The sequence below is a fragment of the Ananas comosus genome, linkage group 21, assembly GCF_001540865.1.
Source record: "Ananas comosus cultivar F153 linkage group 21, ASM154086v1, whole genome shotgun sequence".
In the NCBI taxonomy this organism is placed as follows: Eukaryota; Viridiplantae; Streptophyta; class Magnoliopsida; order Poales; family Bromeliaceae; genus Ananas; species Ananas comosus.
In genome coordinates this window covers 5664789-5688932 of record NC_033641.1, presented here as the reverse complement: position 1 = coordinate 5688932, position 24144 = coordinate 5664789, and the positions used below count along the sequence as shown (strand labels likewise).

Sequence of the window (24144 nt, the reverse complement as noted above, 5' to 3'; positions counted from 1 at the left end):
TGCTGAGGGACGCGATCGCGGCGAGCATCTCGCAGGGGAAGCTGGTGTCGTCGTGGGGGTGCTGAACATGTGGCGCGCCCTAGAGCTGCTGTTGACCTGAGGGAGCAAGGGGAGAAGGAGGGTGGCATCCATCGCCCGCAAGAAGAAGAGGAAGAAGAAGAAGAAGATAGAGAAAAAAAAAACAAAATAGTGCAAAATTTTTCTAAATGGTGCAAGCTTGGCTTAAAGAGTGTAAAGTCTATTTCAAAAGAGTGTAATTTATATATCAAATAGTGAAATTTTATTAAAATAGTGTAAATTTTTTTTAAAACAGTGTAATTCCATCCCCGCGACCGCGCCGCGCCCCGCGACTTGCGCGCCGCGCGATTTGCGTGCCGCGAGGGGCTTCGACGACGACTGGGACCCCTCGTTCCCCTCTCCCTCCCTCCGTAGATGTACCGCGCGCAGCCCTCGCAGCAGCAGTGGAGGCAGGTGGTCGGCTCGGCAACGCACGAGCCCGAGCAACTGGCGGAGGAATAGGAGAGCGCGCCGGTGCGGCGGATGACGCCGCTGGGCGTGGCGGAGCGGCTGAAGGAGCGGCGTAAGCCCACGGGGTAGGGGCGGCCGCTCTGGGGGCGGCTCAAGCGGGAGCTGCGGCAGGCGAGGAGCTCGGGCCGCGTAGCAGCAGCGAGCGGCTCAAGTTGTGGCGACGGCGACTTCCTGCGCTAGTGCCGTTCGTAGAGCGCCCCCTTCGACCACAGTCGCGCGCCGCGCGGCGCCTAGACAACGACTGGGCCCTTTCGTTCTCCTTTCCCTTCCTCCGTAGGTAGAGGCTGTCCTTCGTTTCCTTCTTCTTGGGCCGCACCGCCGCCGCCGCACCACCGCGTGCTCTTGGGCCGCACCCGCCTCCATCCCCGCAACCGCGCTGCGTCCCGCGACTTGCCCGCCGACGCGACTAGCAGAAGCCGCTGCAAAACCACCACGACGACTGGGATCTCTCATTCCCCTCTCCACCACTCCGTTTTTTAATAGGTTTTTTCGTAGCACGCGCTAGCCCTAGCTTTAAGAAAAAAAGAAGGTCTTTTCCAGGTTTTTATAGCTTCGCTTTTCGGTTATTACTTTAACGTGAGAATTTTATANNTATTTTAAGAGTGTAATTTCATCATTTTCTTTTCTCTTCTATATTTTTTGACCTTTTCTGTAAGAAAAAAATAATTTTTATTTTTATCTTTTATTATTCTTTTTTTTATAATTTTTTTTGTCACCACCTCTTCCTTGCTTTCTGTCGCAACCACCGCGACGTCGTCGGAGACGATTTCGCAGCCTCCGACGATGTCTCGGCGTTCCGACGCGTGGTGGAGGAGAAGAGCTCGTGTCTCGACGTCGCCGTGCCCTAGTGGAGAAAAAAGGTGGTGGCGTGGCCTCGGCAGGGTCGAAGACGAGGAGAGCGGGGGCGTGCTAGTGCTCGTAGACCGCCTCCTCATCCTCTCGTGCGACCGCGCCGCCTACTGCGGCGACCCGTGCCGCCTTGCCAACTTCCTCGCCGCATTCGGGTGCCCTGTCCCCGGCAGCGAGAGCCCCACCGAGTTCGCCCTCGACGTCGTCCGCTCCTCAACTCCGGCGCGTCGTCGTCGCTCGTCGAGTTCAACGCCGCCGCTGCTGAGGGACGCAATCGTGGCGAGCATCTCGCAGGGGAAGCTGGTGTCGTCGTGGGGGCGCTGAACATGCGGCACGCCCTGGAGCTGCTGCTGACCTGGGGGAGCAAGGGCAGAAGGAAGGTAGCATCCATCGCCCGCAGGAAGAAGAGGAAGAAGAAGAAGAGAAAAAGAAAAAAAAAAACGAAATAGTGCAAAATTTTTCTAAATGGTGCAAGCTTGGCTTAAAGAGTGTAAAGTCTATTTCACAAGAGTGTAATTTATATATCAAATAGTGTAATTTTATTAAAACAGTGTAAATTTTTTTAAAACAGTATAATTATATTTTAAGAGTGTAATTTCATTATTTTCTTTTCTCTTCTATATTTTTTGACCTTTTCTGTAAGAAAAAAATAATTTTTATTTTTATCTTTTATTATTCTTTTTTTTATAATTTTTTTTGTCACCACCTCTTCCTTACTTTCTGTCGCAACCACCGAAACGTCGTCGAAGACGATCTCGCAGCCTCCGACGATGTCTCGGCGTTCCGACGCGCGGTGGAGGAGAAGAGCCCGCGTCTCGATGTCGCCGTGCCCTAGTGGAGAAGAAGGTGGTGGCGTGGCTTCAGCAGGGTAGAAGACGAGGAGAGCCGGGGTGTACGGGCGAGGGCGAGGGCGAGGGCGAGGGCGTGCGGGGCGGAGGCGAGGCGGGCTGTTTTTGCCTCCGTCTCTGCTGCCTTCTGTGGAGAGAGAAAAAAAAGAACGAGAGAAAAAAAAAGAGGATAGAGAAAAAAGTATGAGGATATTTTGATCAGTTCACCGAAAAAGTGGTTTGAATCCGTAAAAATGAAAAAGATGGTCCGTTTTTATAAAAGCCCAAAATAAGCGAATTTTTTTTTTGCAAATTGACCTTCTTTAAGCTCAAGAAAGAATAATAAAAAATATATATTACTTTTCCCATCCCCGAAGGCCGAAGGGGATCTAATAAGTATAAGTTTCTCGTCTTCCCGCCCTTCGCCCAGAAGAGCGAGGTAGGGTTATCGAGCGAGCGAGCGTCCCCGTTAGGAATGGGGGCGGCGGGGACTCGGAAGAAGGTGCAGCGCAGGTTTAAACTCCGAGGCTTCACCTTGAAGGTGGACGCCTTGGAGGAGGTCGTCTCCTTCCTCTCCCGCTTCCCCGACGCCGAGGACGACGCCCTCGACCTCCTGATCGACGAGATCGACAAGGAGTCTCGTAATTCTCCACCGCTAAAAAAAAACATCATTATTCATTCCCCCTCCTTCCCTTCCTTCCGCGCACGCTTCTCTAGTGTCTTCTCTCCCTCTCTATCCTTTTCTATTCTTATTCTTATTTTTATTTTAATTTTCCATTCTCAACCCTAACCGCAGAGGGATCCTCTTCTCTTCTCTTCTCTTCTCTTCTCTTCTTTTCCTCCCCAGTAAAATCGTCCATTCTGGACAAGGAGGCCGTTCGCCGAGTGGTTAGCCTCCTCCTCGAAGCCGAAGCCGCCGTAGATCCGGCGTCCGCCGCCGTCAGCAGCCGCTCGGCCTTACGCGTGATCGACGCCTTTGTCGTACCTCGATTTCAATACGACCCCATCAAAAAAGTGTTCTACGAGTGAGTATGAACCTCCTCCTCTTCTTCAAAGATAGATTTCATTCATGTTTCCGTCGGTCGGTCGGTTTTACGCTCGAGCAAAATCACGAACGAGTGCTTTTCGTTCGAAATAGGCGCACGGGGCAGTTGCCCATCCACGGGGAAGCTGGCGACAAAGCCGACTTGTACAGGGACCGGCACCAACTGCTTCTCCAGAGGCTTTCCCGCGATAAGTATTTCTCCAGGTCGTCGTTTGATTTTGAAATGAGTGAAGCCGAGAGCTGTGAGGTATATGTACTTCGTGAACATTTTGCTACGGCCTTTTCTTGTTTCTTCTTAAACCCTTTTGCATACGTGTCCCGACCACCCTCCGATATGAAATTTGCGTGCATTCTAGCTAATTTTCGGTGTTCAAGATCTTTGGTCGGTAAAATGCTTTTCTCTCTTCGTCTGATTGATTCTTTTATTTTTGAGTTTTGCCGCTGAGCAGATAACCCCAGTACAGTCTCTGATTGGATGCGCTGGGAGGAGATGGATTATGGGGGTGATTTCTCAGCTGGAGGAAGGCCAATTCTTCTTGGAAGATCCGACCGCTGCAGTCCCGATTGATTTGTCCAATGCAATATCCTAAAGGCTTTTAGTTTATACTTGCGATATCGATTTTTTGTTTAATTTAATTGTCTTGACACGATTTCCATTAGCTCACTATAGTTCCCATCTATTATGTCATGTCATACACAATTTGTTTCCAAATGATTCGCAGACACACCAACTATGCCTATGGTGCTAAACCATCCAGCACATCCTATGCAACATTTCACTACATATTCAGTGATACACGCACATCGTGGTAAATAATTGCAGTGCCATTGTCTTTTCCCTCATTGAAACTAGGTAGAGCATTCATTGACTAGTTTTCAAGTAGGCTTTGGCGAAGGCAATAAATCATATGCTGTTCTTGTGTCTATGGCAAATATTTCTGTTCTACATTTAATCTGTATGGAGAAGCTGATTAACAAAGTTTTTGTTATAATTCTAAACATTATCTGCAATAAAACATGCTAAAATGCTAACTGTTGATGAAGTAGTAGAGTAAGATATATTTGTATTAATTTGTGTACAAATAACCCTAAACTAATGGTTATTTTGAAATAGATCCCGTAAGGCTACGTTATTTTTTTTTTTTAATTTTTTTTTAGTTTTTGGAGAAAAGTAACATTATGTTGATTGACATCCCCTCAGCTTTTGTTTATTTCGCTTTCTATTATTTCATCTGCCCTTTGTAGTAAATCTGGAAGTTTTAACCATTAATTGCTAAAGTAATTAACAATCATGTTAGCTGGAAGCAAGGTAGATCAGTTAACTTTATTGGGATCCTTAATTTTCTAAAGGAATAACTTAAATCGAATTGATTAACATTGAGGGTGTGTCGATAAATGAAGTTGAAGGAGCTATTTTAAAATGCCATAGTTTGAGGGGTAATTCCATATTTTACCTAAATTTCAAGCATAAAAGTTAGCCGATTGAGGAAGTTCGATTTTAACTTAAGTTGCGATCTAGCAAAGAAATCAAAGACAATCCTAGATACTGAATATATCTGCGCTCTGTGGTTATTAGAAGATTGTGTTACATTACATTTTTGTCCTTGTATTCTGATTTCTTCCTTTTACTGCCGCGTATAATGATTGTTATATTGTCCTCCTGCTATTTTTTTTTTTAAATGAAGTTGATGATTCTGTGATTTCTTTCTATCATGCATAAGAGAATCTAAACCTGATTGATAGCAAGTGTCCAATATGCTATTCAAACTTGCAAATAGTCTTCCAATCTGAAGTTGATTGGTAGGAAGAATGACGACATTTATCTGAATTTACTCATGAGAATGCTTTCGAAACTGCTATATCAAGCTGTCTTAAAACCAGTCCTATTTGGCCTTAACTTATGGAACACTTCGACTGGAGAAGTAGAAGCTAATAATCACAAACCAAAAGTTTGGAGTTTGCAGCTGGAGAAGGAAACTAGAATGAGCTTTTGATGTCCAAAAGCAGGTCCGACTTGATGTTTCTGCTTCCACCTTTGGTGCGAACTGCGAAGTTATTGGAATGTTTTGTTTTTTTCAACTGAAAAAGCTGAGTCTTTTTCAAACAGCATCACTTACACAATAGTCCTTGCAAAATCTCCAGTTGGGCCAAGCAGTCTCTTAGTTATAGCTAGCTGCCTTCAAGCAGTGAATTTCCAACCTTTTTGTCTTTCTTTCTTCAATAAGGAGAACTATCGAACAACTTGTTTCCTTAATATGAGAGTACAAAATCACTTCAGGGTTCTTTGTCGAGAACACCATTATTGTTGCTGAAGGCGAGTTGCTTTCAAATGGGATATTTCAGGTTAGGCTATCTTTGATTTCTTGATAAGTGCTTTTTCATTTGTTTTTGGGCTCTTATTGCATCTTTTAATCTTTGTATGATGTCAACTTTCCACCATCTTATACATAGTAGTAGTGTTACTCTTTATAGTTTGTTTTATTGATTTTTGGTAACACTTTAAATTGTCTCGTGTATTGACATAAATTTAATCTGAATATTTTGTCAGTGAGAACATGTTCCTTTCTAAGGCAATTATGTGTTTAGTAAGCATTTGAAAGCTTAATGTGAAACAAAATTAGGAAGGTTTAGAAAAATAAAGGAATGTTGCAAGTGGAAGTCATTTTATATATATTATTATATTACTTTATTATATATGTATTTTGTATATATTATATTATTTTCTGATGTATGTTAATAAAATTGTATTAAAATTACTAGTATAATATAATATTATGAATTGATAATATTATATTATAAATTATTATATATATATATATATATATATATATTACAGATATATTAAAATATAACATATATTAAAAAGTACTTTTATAACATTATTTATATTTTTCATTATATCAATATTGGATAAATATAAAAGTTGGAATTTATAATTCTCTATAAAAAATATTTGTATTTTTCAATTTTTTAAAACATATTTAGACAATGTTATAGACTTTTTATTGAAATGCTATTAAAGATATCCTCGAGAATATCCTTTGATTGCATCCAAATGTAAATTTACAGTTATATCAGGATATCTTTTCTTCTAGGGAACAAAGTTTATTTCCAAAAGTTAGTTCTCGAATAGAACGCAACCTATATACATATGTTTTGTTCAATAAAATTTAATATAATAAATATAAATACAATTTCTTTTATAAATATATAAATAAATAAAAAAATATATTAATATAAATATTTTTGTTATAAAATAATTTTTACTAACTATAATATATTTTATTAAAACATGATATATTATTTTATTCATTAAGTCATATTATATATATTATTATTATATTATTTTATTATATATGTATTTAGTATATATTATATTATTTTCTGATGTATGTTAATGAAATTGTATTAAAATTAATATTATTGTTCATTAAAATTAATACTATCTTATTAGTATAGTATAATATTTTGAATTGATAATATTATATTATAAATTATTAGATATAATATATATATTATAGATATATTAAAATATAACTTATATTAAAAAGTTCTTTTATAAAATTATTTATATTTTTCATTATATCAATATTGGATAAATATAAAAGTTGGAATTTCTTATGTATTGTATTTTTCAATTTTTTAAAACATATTTAGACAATGTTCTAGACTTTTTATTCAAATGGAATTAAAGATATCCTCGAGAATATCCTTTGATTGCATCCAAATATAAATTTACAGTTATATCAAGATATCCTTTCTTCTAAGGAACAAAGTTTATTTCCAAAATTTAGTTCTCGAATAGAACGCAACCTATATGCATATGTTTTGTTCAATAAACTTTAATTTTTAATAAAATATAAATGCAATTTTAACATTAAACTCATAGTAAAATAAAAAAAATTATGCCCCACAATACATATTGCGTCCTCCATTATCTCCCAGCACAAAGCAATCAAAACCCTCTTATATCCCCACAAATAACAACTAAGCTGCCTTATTTCCCCACAAAAAGCAATTAAACCATCATTTATTTGCAGATGGTACCTCCATCTCCAACACCACATTTCCATCCAAAATCACAGTCATAATATAAGACGACATTCGTCTAGCCTCACATTATTTATTCTACTTGTGATATATGATATTTGTCTAGCATATCACCCCCCCACAGTGCGTGTTTTGCGGAACTGTCATTTTGTTTGTACTCGTCCGTCTGCAGTTTAACTCTCGTCTCCGGACAGTTCACTTGCGTGCAATGCCTCACCGCCCTAGCTACATTCGACATTCGTCCAGAGTGTAGTTATCTAAGCTCCACTCCACAACACTATATCCAACATTCGTCTAGAGTATAGGTCTTATAGTCTCAATTAGCACAAACTATACCTGACCTCCATCTAGAATATCGCTCTCAATCTCGACCATCATCACATATCTCACATACAATTAGGACCCCCGGTCTCGATCCACTACATAATCCTTATCACATAGCCATAATCATAATCACATCTCTACGCTAGGAATCCACATCTCACATTACCATAAAATCTACATCTAATCTCTCTCCACAGTCATAACATAATCATTTCACAAGCATAAGAGAACAATAATAAAGTAACAAGTAATTTAGTATTGGGAGAAACTAATGTTCAGGGTTTTCAAAATAATGCATCTAAGATGTCAATTAGGGCGCGTTTGGTTCACGTTATGTAACATTGCAGATTAATTTCGACATATCCAGGTATCTTGGATTTCTGAATGAGGTTACTACTGATACTGCATTAGCGTATTTAGTTTAATGCAGTAATGTAATGTTGGATTGCAATGTATATAGAATTATTATGTTTGGTTCAGTTTATAAAATTCAGTGATCCTGACAACAAAGTATAATTTATTCCAAAGTTGCCCGTAATTATATTTGGCTAAAATTTTTTACTATTTACAAATAATAAATTTTCTAGTAAATTTTCTTTTAAATAATTTAAAATTTGAATTTAAATTTTATTTTTAAATTTAAAATTTAAAATTTAAAATTTGAACAAAAACATAAAATTTAATATTTTAATTTAAAATATAAATATATAATTTATAAATTTAAATTTTAAAATTTAAAATTTAAAATATAAATATAAATTTAAAATTTAGAATTAAAATCTAAATTTGAAGTTTAAAATTTTAAATTTTAAAATTTTGAAACTTGAAACTTGAAACTTGAAACGAGAAATTTAAAATTTAAAATTTAAAATTTGACAATTTAAAAATTTAATTAATATTTTAAAAGTGAAGCATTGAAAAGGTTAGTGGGTTCGAAGGGATAAACTTGTAATTTTACATGAATGCAGGATAACCCGTCATCAGTAATACGAGATTTCCATCCCTCGTTTGGTAATATTTTTGGTGTAATCTTGCATCATTTGTAATACTACATTATTGATCAGATTACATACTAGATGAACCAAACGTAGTAATCCTGACAGGTTTGCCTGTAATCCAGCTAGGATAATCTGAACCAAACGCACTCTTATGGCAATGTGCTATCCCATCAAATTTTGTTCAACAAAAATATCACGTAATGTCAAGATTCCTATTTTCGAAGTGTAAAAAGTTAGGTGGAATTTCAATACAAGCTTATGTTTCAAAATGTATCCTAACTACTACAATATATAACAATTAGTAACTATAGGTAGTAAGCATATAGTTTCAAGGTCATGCAATTTAATCACTTTATCCCTATCTAAATGGAATGCATCAATCTAAGGGTTTAAGTAAGAAGCAATGTATGGTAAGCAAAAAATCACATGTTCATAAATACATGTAAAAGTAAGCACAAGTTATCATGCAAATAGATATATAGAATAAAATGAATATTGCAACTATTTAGCAAGGGGATTTAATTTAATTTTGATGGCGAACTCGGAGGGTAATTTCTACTTACATGGATTGACAAGGTTCGAAGAAGGTGAGGGAAAGATGAGGAATCTGTGGTCAAAGAGGCCAAAAGTAAGACACTACTCATCAATCAAGATACATTCTAAAGGTTTCAAAAGTCACCAAAACCAACTTGAAATCAAATAAAAATACAAAATGAACATTATCAAATTCAACAAACCCAAGTACAATACTATCATTAAACTTCAAAATCCAACTTGAAAATCCAAACAAAAATACAAGATGAACATCATCAAGTTCAACAAACCTAAGCATGATATTACCTTTAAACACCAAACAAATATTAAATTTGCAAGGGTTTCAAATATGAAGTTGGAATTTACTCTAGTTTGAAAAGAGCTCTGGTAGAGCTTGATTCTTCTCTCAAAGCTTCAAATGTCTTCTCCAATGGTTAGAAACCGCAAAGATAGAGGTGGGTTTTTATGGTGGAAGAAGACCTCTCCACCACCATTGCCCAAAACCAAGGGCTTCTTCTCCAATGAAATAGGGTTTAGGTGAGAGAGAATAGAAGAGAATGAAGAGAGAGAATGGAGACGGGAGAAGCTTGGGGAAGAAGAAAGAGTAGAGGAGTGGGTTTACAAGTGGGTAAAATAGAGGAATATGGCTAGTTTAGTGGGTTTCTATGGAGAGAGGAATAATAGATTAGTTATAAGTGGTAGTGGAGGATTAGGCTTTAAACGTAATTAATTAGAGATAAGATAGAGGTTAGAATATTCTAGTTTGCCGGGATGACGTGGCAAAAGGGCTACCATGTGGCGCATGGGTGGCGCCTAAGTGGTGATGATGTGGCACGGTGAATTATTCAAATAAAAATATCATGACTTGTGCTTCGAAATTAGGTTTTCAACAAATAAGGTGTCATCGAAAAGATTTTTTGAAGATGAATCCAACGGTGCAAGTTTCAATCCCAAATTTAAATTTGTTTGACTCAGCTTTTAAGAAAATAGCTTCAGCTGTATAGAAGAAAGGAAAAAAACTTATGAGATTTTGGGTGAAATCGAATCAATTGGAGATTTAAGGCCCAAGAGGTGGCCAACTTCAATTTCATCCCCAACCAAATCAAATTAAAAATCTCAAAATTAAATTTCAAACTCTAAATTTGAATTAAATTTAAATTTCAAACTGTAAATTTAAATTAAATTTAAAATTTAAAATTTAGGAAAGGTATAGTCATTACATCCTTTCCCTTTTACAAAATTTCGTCTTCAAAAGTTTAAATAAGGTGGGAAAGACATACATCATAACTATGACTCGAAAAGTTGAGGATATTTATTCTTCATCTCATTATCGAGCTCCCAAGTGAGGTCGCCAATGTCGCTGCACCACTGGACCTTTATGTACAGAATGGATCGTGTGCGAAGATTCTACTCCTTGCGATCCATGATGCTAGCAAGCCTCTCTTCATAAGTCAAATCCTCTCGTAGTGGTGGAAGATGTCATACGCATGATTGGGGTCTCGCACATACTTCTGTAGCTGCGACATGTGGAAGATCCCGTGGATTTGTGACAAGGATTGTGGTAATGCTTTGCTGTAAGCTACACACCCAATTTGAATATAGCATGTATTGAGTTTCCTCCCAGGACCAAATCTTATCACTCCTCGGAGAGGGGAAACTCGAAGGAAGATGTGATCTCCTATTGCAAACTCAAAACTCTTGGCGACGAGTGTTGGTGTAGTGCTTATGTCGACTCCACTCTGAGTTGCTTGAAGTCTTTCTTGAACTACTTGAACAGTCTCAACAGTCCTCTGAACTAGCTCATGGCTCGCCTGGTAACTGTTGTCATAGAAGAACTCCATTCGAGGCAGATTGGAATCCACAAGTTCTTAAAGTCAAGTGCGCAAGCTCGCAGCATATTCTTTAAAGTCTGAATAGTGAATTCCGATTGGTCATCTATCTGCGGATGATAAAGGGTGCTAAAATGTATGAGGTGCCCAAATATCGATGAAGAATTGAAGACTAGCCTAGAAGTGAGACACAAAACACATGTCCTGATCGGAGGTGATGGAAATCGAAACTCTTGGAGCTTGAACCATAGTGTTGATGTAGAGCTTGGTGGGTTGGTCCAAAGTAATCCCTACTCGAACACACAGAGAGCAAGCTAACTTGGTAAACCGATCTACTATAACCCAAATGCCATTGTCCCTTTGTCGTTTTTGGAAGTCCACTGATGAAATCCATAATGATGTGCTCCCACTTCTACTCTGAAATAGGCAAGCTCTCTAGAAGTCCATCAATCCTCTAGTACTTAGTCTTGACCTTCTGATAGGTCAGATAGTGGACAACATACTGAGCAATATACTGGGCAATTTCTCTTCATATTCCGCGACCGGTAATGCTGTTGGAGATTTTGATAAATTTTCACCCCTCCAGCGTGAACTGAGCAAGGAGAGCAGTGTGCCTTATCCAAAAATCTCTCACAGCTGCATTATCTGGCACATAGACTCGATCTTGAAACCTTAACGATCCATTATCATACCATTGGAAGCCAGACCGAGATCCACTATCAAGCTTTTTAGAGATTTTCTGCAAAAACCGGTTCGAAGGCTGGGTTGCAACAATGTGCTCTAACAAAACAGGACAAGTCCCTAGGAAACTCCTGAAACCACCAAAGTATCCAAACGAGGCTCCGAAGAACAGGCATCGACCATCGAGGCCTAGAAAGCCTTACATTCCTTTTGACATAACTGCCTAGCTTAGATAGACGAAAGCAGCTGAGGCAGTACGTGAGTGCCACTCCACTAGAAAGAGATGGTGCCCTCAATAGGATGCCAAAAGTCCCCATTTTCTCCCAACAATCCACGCAGGTATAGTGACGAGTGAGCCAATCCATCGCCAAGTGAGCCAATCCATCCCCAAGATGACATCAAAGTCATGCATATTTAGGATGTGCAAGTCAGTTGACAATTGAGCATATCTAGGATGTGCAAGTCTGTTGACAATTGATGACTATCAAATAGATAGAAATCCCTCGACAACTTAGGTCATGTGTGCCACCTTTTCGACAGGCGTGTCAACACCACTCATAATTAAGGGCCTCTATAGGAATAGAATGCTTTTGAACGAACGTAGACAAGACAAAAGAATCGGTAGACCTCGGATCAAATAAAACAAGCCTGAAATACAAAGAAATACGAATGATACCTAATAGTAGAACACATCATCACATACAATTTACTAGTCAATTAGAACAAATATAGCAACGTACCAAAGGAGAGTTGTAAGTCGTATTATACTTGACATGACCAAGTGACTTGCCTTAGCTTCTTGCTCGGCCATGGCGTGGATACGACCTTGAGTGCAAGGTCGTCGTCCTTTAGTAGCAGATTAAGGTGCAGCAGGTGGGGAAGGAATAGCTGGTGCACTAGCAGTAGGCGCCAATAATGGCTGGAGTCATAGTTGCTGCAGTGGCAGGTAGGACAGCAAAGAGTTGGAGAACAAGTGCAATAGTAAATCGAACTGCCAAAATTACAGTAGTTGAGGAAGCTTCATGCCCAGATAGTCAGCTGCACTGGCTGAGGTGGTCCAAGTCCAACTTAAACCCAACCAAATTGAATTTAAAATTAAAAAATTAAATTTCAAACTCAAAATTTAAATTAAATTTGAAGTTCAAAATTAAGAAAAGGTATAGTTGTTGGATGGTCTTTTGCTTGATTCCTTCAAATAAAGAGCATTTGTAAGCATCAATTAAGTGGAGTTTCAACGTGTGCTACAATGAAGAGAGATGTTCTTGAACATCCAAATTACATACTTTGGTCCATTTATTAAATTCTTCTGTTTGTAGGAGAGAATCTTTAACAACTTTGATAATGCCCCTAATATTTGTAACTGCATTACACATCCTTGCCATGCCTTCTCTTACAACCAAATTTATGATGGGGGCTTTTGCTTATATACACCTGAACACTATTCAAAATTTTTAAGTATACCTTGAAATTGCCAAAATACCATTCCAAACCCAAATCCCATTAGTAAACCCTAAGGTTTTGGGGATATTTGAAGGAATTTTGGAAATCAATGAGGGCATTTTAGTCAATCAGGGGTATATTAGATATTATTGTACTTTCGAATAGTATATTAGATATTATCCCTTTACAATATGAGTGCACCTCTAAAATGGAAAAACATATCATTACATATAAGAACATTTTGGTTTTGTAAGTGATCGACAATTACTTTAACAAATACATTGTTAGCGCTATCATTATCGAGAGTCAAAGCCATCATTTTTCAATCAAGATTCCACTCAACCATATTTTTTATGTAGGGATAATATCTAATATACCCTCTAAAACTTCAAAAATATCTAGTATACCCTTGGTCGACTAAAATGCCTTCACTGATTTCCAAAAATTCCTTCAAATATCCCCAAACCCCTAGGGTTTACTAATAGGATTTGGGGTTTAGAAGGGTGTTTTGGTAATTTTAGGGTAAATTTGAAAATTTTTAGTAGTCAGGAGTAAATAAGCAAAATCCCCTTTTATGAATGTGTTGCACAAATTTAGTCTGGTTTGTGGGCCACCGGTATGCATAAAGTTGATTTTTTTTTTTAAAGACCCAGTCATCATCAGTATAGTGGGCTGCCATGCAGAAATATTTCTTGTTTTGTCCATCTGTCCATAGTAAAACTTAATCGATAAGAAATTGGATTAAAAATGTTGTGTAGTGTACTAGTGTTTTTTTTTCTTCATCATCGTTGTCATGCCCCGCGACCCGCCAATTTGGTCGGATCCGGGCACGTCGATCAGACGCCGAACGGACAGCACATCCCCTGTCCGTCCAAGGCTAGAACAACAAGATCATGTACAAGAATTGCCCAGGAAAATTCATTCAACATACATGATCAATACGAAGCACCACAAGTGCTATACAATTAAGAGCAAGAATCACAAGTATCATACAAGTGAAATAAAGAGAGATACATCTAGCTATTACATCATATTTAACCTTTACATATTGATTTACATTTTCATCTTCCAAAATGAATACATATTCTTCTCATAATACAAAACAGCTCTCCAAATACATAAGTAACTCTCAAATACATCATATTTCTACGTACACGAGGGTACTCTAATGCATAAGGAAGCTACTAGCTACTAGGGCGCTATGCCCTTACTACGGTCCTCTGCCGGTACGCTCTCGCTAGGCTCTGCAACAAAGTGGGATGAGAACTATATAAATATAGTTCCCAGTGGGTTCGGCCGCCGACTCCGCCGATCTTCCCACTAGATCCAAGCAGGCACAAGTAGATAGGTAGATAGATAGATATGAAATTGAAGTGCAACATAGTAAAGTAATCTGCAACAATCTACTATGCCTTCAATAATCAAGGATATGAGCTACAACATAGTATATGATTTATGCCTCAATGATTCGATGTATGAGCAACTACATAGTATGCAATCTACACATGCTACTATACCTCAACAATAATGAAAATGAGCTACTACATAGTAATGTAAACTATACATGATACTATGCCTCAACAATAAAAGAAATAAGCTACTACATAGTATGCAAACTATACATGATACTATGACTCAAATATCCGAATGCCATATCCAAGTGAAATGCATGAGCTACTACATAGTATACAATCTATACATGATACTATGCCTCAAATAATCACATGAATGAACGAGCTACTACATAGTGCGTCATGCAACTATGCCTCGATAATATCCAATCTCATGGCCAACCCGAAGGTTGTCGATCACTCTCAATTTTATAGGTGAGGAGAAGCTGCACTCGCATACCGAGACCGTCTGCGGGACAACTACGCCTGCCTTTATGTGAAGTACTCCGGAGACCATTGCTTCGGTGGAGCGACCACCGACAAGCGAAAATAGACTAGTGAGTATGATCAAATCCTCACAAGAGGATACCCTATCTACCAGGGTCACAATGCCTCAACTGCACTAATGCCAATGCATAATATCTACAACATGACAATTTGGAAAATCTACTATCTCTAGGTTCAAATGCCATAGTGTTCCACTATACTAGATTTGTTGCCACTCATTTATGTCATGATGTTATATGTGTCTCGATACACTAAATTGAGGTGCCACTCGTCCATATTATAGTGTCTCTATTACACTAGTCCAAATGCCACTCAATATGTCATGAGGTTGTATGTGTCTCAATACACTAAATTGACATGCTACTCGTTCATATTATAGTATCTCTACTATACTAATTTGAATGCCACTTGTTTTCATCATCACAAGTCCAAGTTCATCATCATTCTTGTCACTATAGAATTCTTGTCACATGACCCAATCCTCATGCAACCTAAGTTCAAGTGTCAAGCCCCCAATGCAAGAAAATGGAATGTAATCATCTACTAATCCTATAATGCATAATATCAATATATGAATATGATCAAAATAGAACTTAGACATAAAAGGAAGCCCAGTTGCTTCGGGATGGACACCCCCCACCTTTTATTGCGTTCCGATTGCTTATAGTCACTTGCAATCGGCCTCCCGCGGCACACGCCGCCCGGTTCGGCTCAATCTCACGCTCGACCACCGAACGACCACCAATCTGCAATCCGGAAATTAAAGGTCTATAACTTGATGCCACGATGCTACGATCTTTATCTCATAATTTTTAGATGCCTCGTCGGCCCTCCAGGCGGAAACGAAGCTCTAACAGTCCATTTCCTCAATATCTTCGCGTAGGCTCGATGAATACTCAAACTGAGTGCACGAACGCGTTCGTAGGCCTAACAATTAGGTTAGAGAGTGATCAATTTAGATCAAAACTACTCATGAGCAAAAGCCCTCTTTTTGGAGCCCTAAATCCCAATTATTGCAATTAGCTTCATACAAGCATTATCCCAAGCAATAAATGAGATTAATTACTTCTAGAGCATCATTAAGTTTCATTTCTAGAGTGTAAAACCCTAATCCAAGCATTCTACCATGAGAAGGCAAAGAGCTTACCTCTACTAAGCTTCTTCTCCAAGCTAAGGAAGAAGACAACAATGGTGATCCTCCTTTAAGCTCTAAATCTCCACCAATCCTCCTCTTGATTCCACGTCTAGAGAGAGGGAGAGCTTCTAGAGAGAGAGAGAGAGAGAGGGTGTATTGGGTGGTTGCAAATGAGAGAAATGAGAGGGAATGAGTCCTACATCACCCATATACCCCAACTCATGCAACAATTGCAAAACAGCCCCTCAACTTTGTATTTTATGCACTGCCCCCGCGGGGCAATTTTTTGTATAAGGGACCGGTCCTTGGACTTGAGGGACCGGTCCCCGTAGGTCCAGAATTTTAGCATTTTTAGGACTTAGCCAAATTTCAGCCTTTTTCGTTTCTTCTCTGTTTTCACTCGTTTTCGCTCGTTTGGCCTCCGATTCTTTTCAAATCGAACCGAGACTCTCCAAACATGTTTTCGAGCGTATTTTCATCATTTTTTCATCCGCGCTAATGCCGGATTTAGTTTATGGTCCAACATAGCCTTTCGGGTCCCATTTTCGCGCCTACCCGCTCCGAAAACGCCCGAATGCTTCCGAACTTCACCGGAATCATTCTAATGGCTTTCCAAACCAACATACCCTGCAACTTCATAATTTCAGAAGTTCGGTACCTTACAATCGTGATCCACAACATCCTTAGAAATAGTAGCATGAGATTTTATAGAAAATGTCAGGTGCAAAGATTTGATGAAATGAGTAAGTCCTTAATGTTCTGCCATGGCGAATAGATATTCATGCTTGGTAAACATTGACAAAAAGCTTGTAATTAATCCTCTTCATCATACTTATATGCAGAGCTTATAATATATCCTCTTCATCGTACTTATATGCAGCCAAAAGAACATATCCCCTCCGCACTTTCTGATGCTTGTAAAATTTCTTGATAAGTTAGTTGGCTATGGGTGCTTTTATAGTGATTCCATAAACGTGTTGTCCCTAGAGAGCTTTTCGCATCAGACACTTTATTCTTTTGCCTACATTTTTCTTTAGCCACTTTTGTCAAAAAGCTTTCGTAACTAATCGTGTAGGGGATTTTGGGTTATTGTTAGGGATCATATGTTTTATATTCTTTCCATCAAATTTTTTTTTATTTCAACTATCTTTTCATAATTTTCCATACACCGGATGTCAACTTTTTATCCTTTTTTCGAAAAACATTACCAGCATCTTCCATGGGAGAAACATTACTAGACATTTTGCATTCATGAAGGAAAAATGGTATAATCTTACAGTAATAAAAAGATTATGCTCACAGGAAAGTATAAGCAAATAACAAGTAGGAAGAAAGTATAAGCAAATAAGTAGGAAGAAGAAAATAACAAGAAATTTAGGTTTTTTATTTGAGGATAAATAACATCATCACGGTCGGCAATTCTCTTAGGTTATGCTTTAATTCACTCTCTTCCTAGTAGGATTAATGTTTCTAGAAAAAAAGAAATAGCTCTTTACCATGTTAATTTGAAAACATATGTTGGAACTCAGACGAACTTCGAAAACATTACTAATAGAAATTCTTTTATTAATAAGCTTAACAAGCATTATAATTATAGAAGTAGTCCTTTACTAAATTTATTTACAAAACTAGGCCTAAGTGGTGAATGAATCATCGTGTTCTAAATGCGGCAAATTATTCGCCGCTTTCTTCAAAACATAAAATTATTTTTAGTGTCTAGTTGCCCAAAACCACTTACAAGTATCTTATTTATCAATACAAGCAGCTACTATCACATATAGGTAAATACGGCACGTATTGACCTATGTTGACTGGAGAGTAGCTCCAAAAATCAACTATTATATTCAAGTATAGTGTTTGTTAATTAAAAATTGAGAAATGTGAGATGGGAGCAACAAGGTCTAATAGGATTTGTTTTAAATCATCAATTTTCGTCCATTTTCTTTGTAACAAATCATAAATTTTAGTCTATGTTTTTCTTTGTTTTCTGAACAGACTTATACATCAAGCTTCAAAGTTTCCACTATAATATTCCATTTATCATCCACGAAGTTATAGTCTTGAAATCATAATTCAGATAATTCCTTTTAAATGGCTATCTAAAATTCTCATCATCTTTAGAGCTTTATGGAAAAATGCTGAGTTCCGATTGCTATATAGGTTAATACATGTGGATTTCCGCCCCTGGAGGAGCGAGAAGCCTCACTTTCACTACTGATGGGCCTTGACTTCTTTGGTGGTGGTGTTCTATCAACCGAAGAAACTGTAAACTTCATAAAACATTACCTATATATAAACTGTTCTAAACACTAGAAAAGTATCTTAGTGAAAAGGTTGAGTTTGTTGTGGTTTTTATACCAACAGCTCAGATTATCAGGACTGGAGAAGAAGGCAGTGAATGACATGTTTGTTGTACTTTCAGATGTTTGGTTAGATAATGAAGAGGTACATTCTCTTAGTTCTCGATTTTGTTTTGTGCGATCTTGTTGATGCTTCTTATCATAATGGCCATGTCTTTTATGTCGTAGAGAAGACTATGGAAAAGCTTGCTGTGGTATTGGATGGTTATGATAGTGTAGAGATTGTTCCTTCTTTATTCATTTTAATGGGAAATTTCTGCTCTCGCCCCTGCAATCTTTCTTACAATGCATTCTCGAATCTCAGGTCAGTCCTACACTCCTATAATTTCAGACTCAGAAAGAATTTGTTCATTCCAAATATTTTGCTTAGGAGGTTTGTATGGATTAGTTTCTGTTCGAAAAAGAAATTATCTAAACTTGGTCAGCTACTGCAGAGCCCAGTTTAAAAAGCTTGGTGAAATAATTGAAGCTCGATCAAGACTAAAAGAGCACAGTCGTTTCCTGTTTATTCCAGGTCCTGATGATGCAGGTATCTTCCAGTGGTCCATTCTTAATTTTTTTCGTAGTGAATCCATCTGCTAAGATAATCAAACTATTACTCGTTTAAGAAGTTGCATGGTGCCTATGATTCCACCATATGTGGGTTTGTTGGTTTATTGCTTGGTTCGTAACTCCTAAAATCTTTGATGAAGTTGCTCAATGATCTGTGACAAGGTGATAAAATTTGTTTTATGTTGCATAACACGCATTATACTACCTGAGAAGCGTCAGTGGCATTTATCCGTGACGATATGCTGCAAACTATGCTGGGAGCGATATGAACATATAAATTCTCATTTCCACGATATAACAAATGCTTTGCTACTTCAATTATTGCAGGTCCCTCGAAAGTTCTACCGAGGTGTGCGCTTCCTAAATATTTAACTGAAGAACTTCAGAAACACATTCCTAATGCAATTTTTTCTAGCAATCCCTGCAGGTTCGACTCGAAGCTAGTTCTCCTCTTCGTGCCTATTGATGATGATCTGAAATTCTGTCTGTTGGACAAAGTGATACTGAAATTCCATGCTTGTAAAGATATGTTAAAATGAAAATATGGAAAAAAATATTTTCTCCAACCAGAAAATTTTGACCTAATGACTAACATGTAAAAGAAAAATGTTCTCTGACCGAATAGTCGAATATCTGTTCACAACCTAGATTATCATAAGGTAAGTTGTGGCCCTCAATTTGATTTCGTTGCCGCATCCCTAATGGTGTCGCCGAAAAAAAGAAATAGTTTAAATGACTTGGTTGAGTGCCTAAATCTTATAATAACCTCTGTTGCGGTCAAAGAAATTATGACTAAATCTGCATTTCTTGTTTTGTTTTTTTGAAAGCGAATCAAAATTTGAAGCCTCTTGTTTGCTATTCATCAGAATTAAATTTTACACCCAAGAAATCGTATTTTTCCGGCAAGACCTGCTCTACAGGATGCGTCGATCCTGTCTGATTCCACCGTCAACAGAAGAAACAAGTGATCCCTTTGAGCATGTTAGTCGTTAGCCTTCATTGTTATTGGCAGTTTGTTATTCTTAGAAAGCAACTGATTGTTTTTTCTTTTTTAATTTGGGTTCTTTCAGCTAGTTGCAACCATTACTCATCAGAGTCATCTTTGCCCGTTGCCTCTCACCGTGCAACCTATTATTTGGAACTATGACCACTGCCTCCGATTATATCCAACTCCACACACTGTATGTCTGCTAGGGTTTCGATCACATAGATATAACTAAACTTCTGCATTCCTAGCGAACGTTTCCTTTTTGCTATGTTGCAGATAGTTTTGGGGGACAGGAGCGAACAGAAGGCTTTCAAGTACACGGGGATCACATGTTTCAATCCTGGTTCCTTCTCCAATGACAACACCTTTGCCGCGTACCGACCTTGCACCCGAGAGGTTGAGCTGTCCGCACTTGAAAGTTAACTTGTGGCTCTTCGTTGGTTTTTACCAACACTGTTTTAACAGAAAGTGCGAGTCCCAGCTCCAACACCTTACAGCTTCTTGGTTGTAGCTCTTGTAATGCACCCTTCTCAGGCGAATATGCTACCGAGATGGCAGTTAGTATACTAGGCGGCGGCGGCGGCGGCTCAACAGTCGACAATGGTGGTCAATACTCAAATTTCAATAGCATGTTGCAAGGGGCATAAAGCCTGGTGGCACAAATATGCGGAGGAGCTCATTGTAGGCATCTATTAGGTGTAGCTAATTCTTTGATTTTATTGCTACGTGATTAATACGCGGCTTAGGTATGGCAATCCATTGAGAAATTAGCAGCCTCATCGTCATTATAATCACTGTCATTTCATTCATGTAAGGTTTAGAAATATATTTTGGCAAACTACATATAGTGACAACTTTATGGCATGAGATTATCAAATAGCTGGAATGTGAAAGGACCATAAGTTTCTTAAATCATACAAAGAATTATGATTGCCTAAGAATTGAGATTTCACTCTTCATGCTCGGTGGAGGAAGAGATAATGTTTCTCCCGTGTGATATTGTGGCGCTGACGATGATCTCAACTATTGATCTCAACTATTTGTGTGCTGTGAAGTTCCTCTTCCGTCTGTTGTTATCCTTAACTGCTTGATTGTAGCTAATCTGTTGTGTTTTATCAGATATGGTAATTACTAGCGAAGGACTCGTGCGTTGCGGCGGGATGATTCTGTAGAAATAAATAAATAAATAAAATAAAAAATAGTAAAAAAAGAGTTAAGGAATTATATATATAAAAAAAGAAGCAATTGAAGAATAAGCAACTATTGTTGTAAAAAAAAAAAAAATAATAATAATACTTCTATAAATTTAGGGATAAATCATAATAGTATAATATTTTTAACTGTTTATATTTTTAATTTTGCCATCATAAATGCGCCTTCAAGAACAATAATTGTATAATATAATAGGGATAAAAATGTCAAAACATATTACAGAAAAATTTAGGAATAAACTCTAAACCCACTCAATTTTTAATTTTAACTATTTAATTTTAAATATTTTAGAAAAAGCAATTTACCGCATCCCTGGTTAAAATGATTCTATAATTTTTTAAAATCCAATCTTTCAAAATTTTATTTTGATTATCCAATTTTACGATATATTAGATTTGAGTCAGTCGATGGTACTTTGGCTTTAAAAATCTGAATGCATCGCTTAGTTCTACAGATTTAGATAGTATATTTTATGCGAATCTCGCAATTAAATTTTATAAAATATAAAATTAACGTAAACGCTCAATAGTATAAAATTAAAATTTTTTAATGTACAATCTATATCTAAATTCTCAATAGTATAAAATTAAAATTTATATTTAATACAAACTGACTAAACTATTTAAAAATTATTTATATATTTTAAATTTTTATAGTAAAAAAAAAATAGATTGGACTTAAAAAGAATTATAAATCTTTTCTCCATATACGAAGAGAGAAAAAAATTGAAGAGAGAGCCATGAAAATCGCATAACACAGAAGAAATAGTATAGTACAGTTAAGATCTAAACTTTATGTATATCTTATATATCTAACCAAGAGCATTTTCAAACTCAATAAAGGGTTTGCAATGCTTCTGGAACTCTCTTGGAGGAGCTTATCCTCTTCCATATTATCTCTTAAAAAAATCCAAAAAACACAGACCTATTAGAGAAAGCAAATTACTTTCAACACTTTCCCTACTCGGTAATTTTATCAAATGAAGCAAAAATGATAAAAATCAAACTTCAAGAGAAAAATGAAGCAAAAGAAAAAATAAATGTATAAAAACCAATAGCGAAATTTATAGAAAAGAAAAAATTTTACAATTCTAATAGAAAGCACGTATTAACATGAGGAAATATAAACTTCAAGCTATATTAGAGAACCAGCAACAGTTAATACATAAGAAGAATAAAAGAAATAGGTGTAGTAGGAGCAGCAACAACAACCACAGTATCAAAAGCCTTAGCAGTGATAGTTTAGTCGGTAGGAAAAAAGAACCTATAGAAGAAACGCTGCACAAATTCCTTCTTTCTATTGGTTAATCGTAATTACTTTTCCCTATTAAAAAAAGGGAGGAAAAAAAAGCAAAAGAATAATAGAAGAAATGATATTGAACTTTGAGAAAAGTTCAACAACTATATAGGTAATATCTTAGTTAGTTAATTCGCGTATAATTCGCGAATTATTCACGAATTTTTAGAAAACCGAATTAAATGCCTGCATCCGCATTTTTCCAAACAAAATGCGTAAAAAAACGCATTATTTTCATCAAAAATAATTATCCGCGAACGATTCACGATTTGCGAATGACTCGTCCAAAAAAACGGTGGTCGCGAACTCGCGGGTCGCGTCGTCGCGCCATCGTCGTCGTCGTCGTCCTCCTCCTCCTCCTCCGCTACTTTCGTCGCGGAACTTTGGATCACTGTAAAATCCCTTCGAAAAAAAAATTTCCGCTGAAAATTTTTTTTCCCAAACAATGGTTGTCCCTAAAATTTTTTTTGAAATAATTATTTTATAAATTTTGGGAAAAAAATTGAGTTCGGGACTTGGGAGCTCGCGATAGAAATGGCGCTGGCGCGGCATTTGGGAATTGGGATATCGAGGCGTTTGGGGAAGAAGATGGCGCGCCGTCCACGAGGCCACTTTGGCCTCGTGGACTGCATGAGAGGGAGGTCCACGGTGGACCTCCCTCTCATTAGTCATTATATATATATATATNTAAACTGAAACTGTGATGTAAAGAGTGGTTGTAAAATAAATGCTTGTAATAGCAAGTAGATTATGTATTTGATACTTCCTTATGCAATCTGGATTGATATCCGTTCCTTGTTGGAACATTCGTTGATTGTTTGGATTGCGACGCCTTGGACGTACTGGGGAGACTCTGTCCGCGTACAAGGGAATTTTCGGTCCGTTCGGCGGTCTGTCGTCGGCGCCGCGACCCGGTCCAAATAGGCGGTTGGTCGCGGGGCGTGACAACATGTGCAAGTAGATTTAGTAACACTAGGCTCGAATTCAGATTTTTGTAAAAGAAACACCAAATCCATGAATCGAGCAAATAGAATATGCAAAAACAACTACAACGACACATGCCGACTATCTCTATATACTTAGAAGACAAACCGACGATTAACCCACCTGAAAAACCGGCACGACGTCGAGAACGGCGAAAATGCACCCTCGCCCGGCCTCCCCGCAGCTCTACGATGACGAAAACACGCTCGAACGGCACCGCGGCGCGACGTCGACGACACCCGAACTTCACCCGAGCTCCTCCACCACGCACGGTCAAGCACAAGGGGAAGAGAGAGAGAGCGCACTAATCCTCTCCTCTCTGATCTCTCTATCCTATATAGGGAGGGAGAAGGGGTGGTAATACAATCAAGGCAAGAGAATTACCAAAAAGCCCCTTGCCTACCCTGGTGTACCGGTACACGGGCATTTGTACCGGTACAAATGGCAACCCGAGAGCAGTCTGCGCGGGGACATGCGCTGTGTACTGGTACACCTCTGATGTTGTACCGGTACAGCAAGATGTACCGGTATGCCTTGATGGTTGTACCTGTACAGCAAGCAGAAAATCTGCATTTTGCAGATTCCAGCGCTAACTCATGCCCTCGCATCTCCAC

At 37.9% G+C, this 24144-nt stretch overlaps 1 protein-coding gene across 2 annotated transcripts; it reads left to right on the top strand.

Annotated features, from left to right (window-relative positions):
* LOC109726491 (DNA polymerase epsilon subunit B) lies at window positions 2581–20979 on the top strand. 2 transcript variants are annotated; one of them, XM_020256102.1, is made up of 13 exons: window positions 2581–2845; window positions 3052–3229; window positions 3343–3496; window positions 3699–3830; window positions 5515–5592; window positions 18299–18403; window positions 18503–18583; window positions 18672–18802; window positions 18924–19027; window positions 19378–19477; window positions 19917–20031; window positions 20121–20231; window positions 20315–20979. In XM_020256102.1, the coding sequence occupies exons 1-13, from the start codon at window positions 2680–2682 to the stop codon at window positions 20459–20461; spliced, it is 1602 nt and encodes a 533-aa protein (XP_020111691.1). In that variant the 5' UTR covers window positions 2581–2679; the 3' UTR covers window positions 20462–20979. The 2 variants fall into 2 exon arrangements, with proteins under 2 accessions (XP_020111691.1, XP_020111692.1); XM_020256103.1 differs by having other exon boundaries at window positions 2582–2845; window positions 18933–19027.

Excerpts from the sequence above, each read along its gene's own strand:
- LOC109726491 (XM_020256102.1), top strand. The coding sequence starts at position 2,680 with ATGGGGGCGGCGGGGACTCGGAAGAAGGTGCAGCGCAGGTTTAAACTC. Across the intron at positions 3,831-5,514 it reads CGATTGATTTGTCCAATGCA|AAAATCACTTCAGGGTTCTT; the intron begins ATATCCTAAAGG and ends ATATGAGAGTAC. Across the intron at positions 18,803-18,923 it reads AATGCATTCTCGAATCTCAG|CTACTGCAGAGCCCAGTTTA; the intron begins GTCAGTCCTACA and ends AAACTTGGTCAG.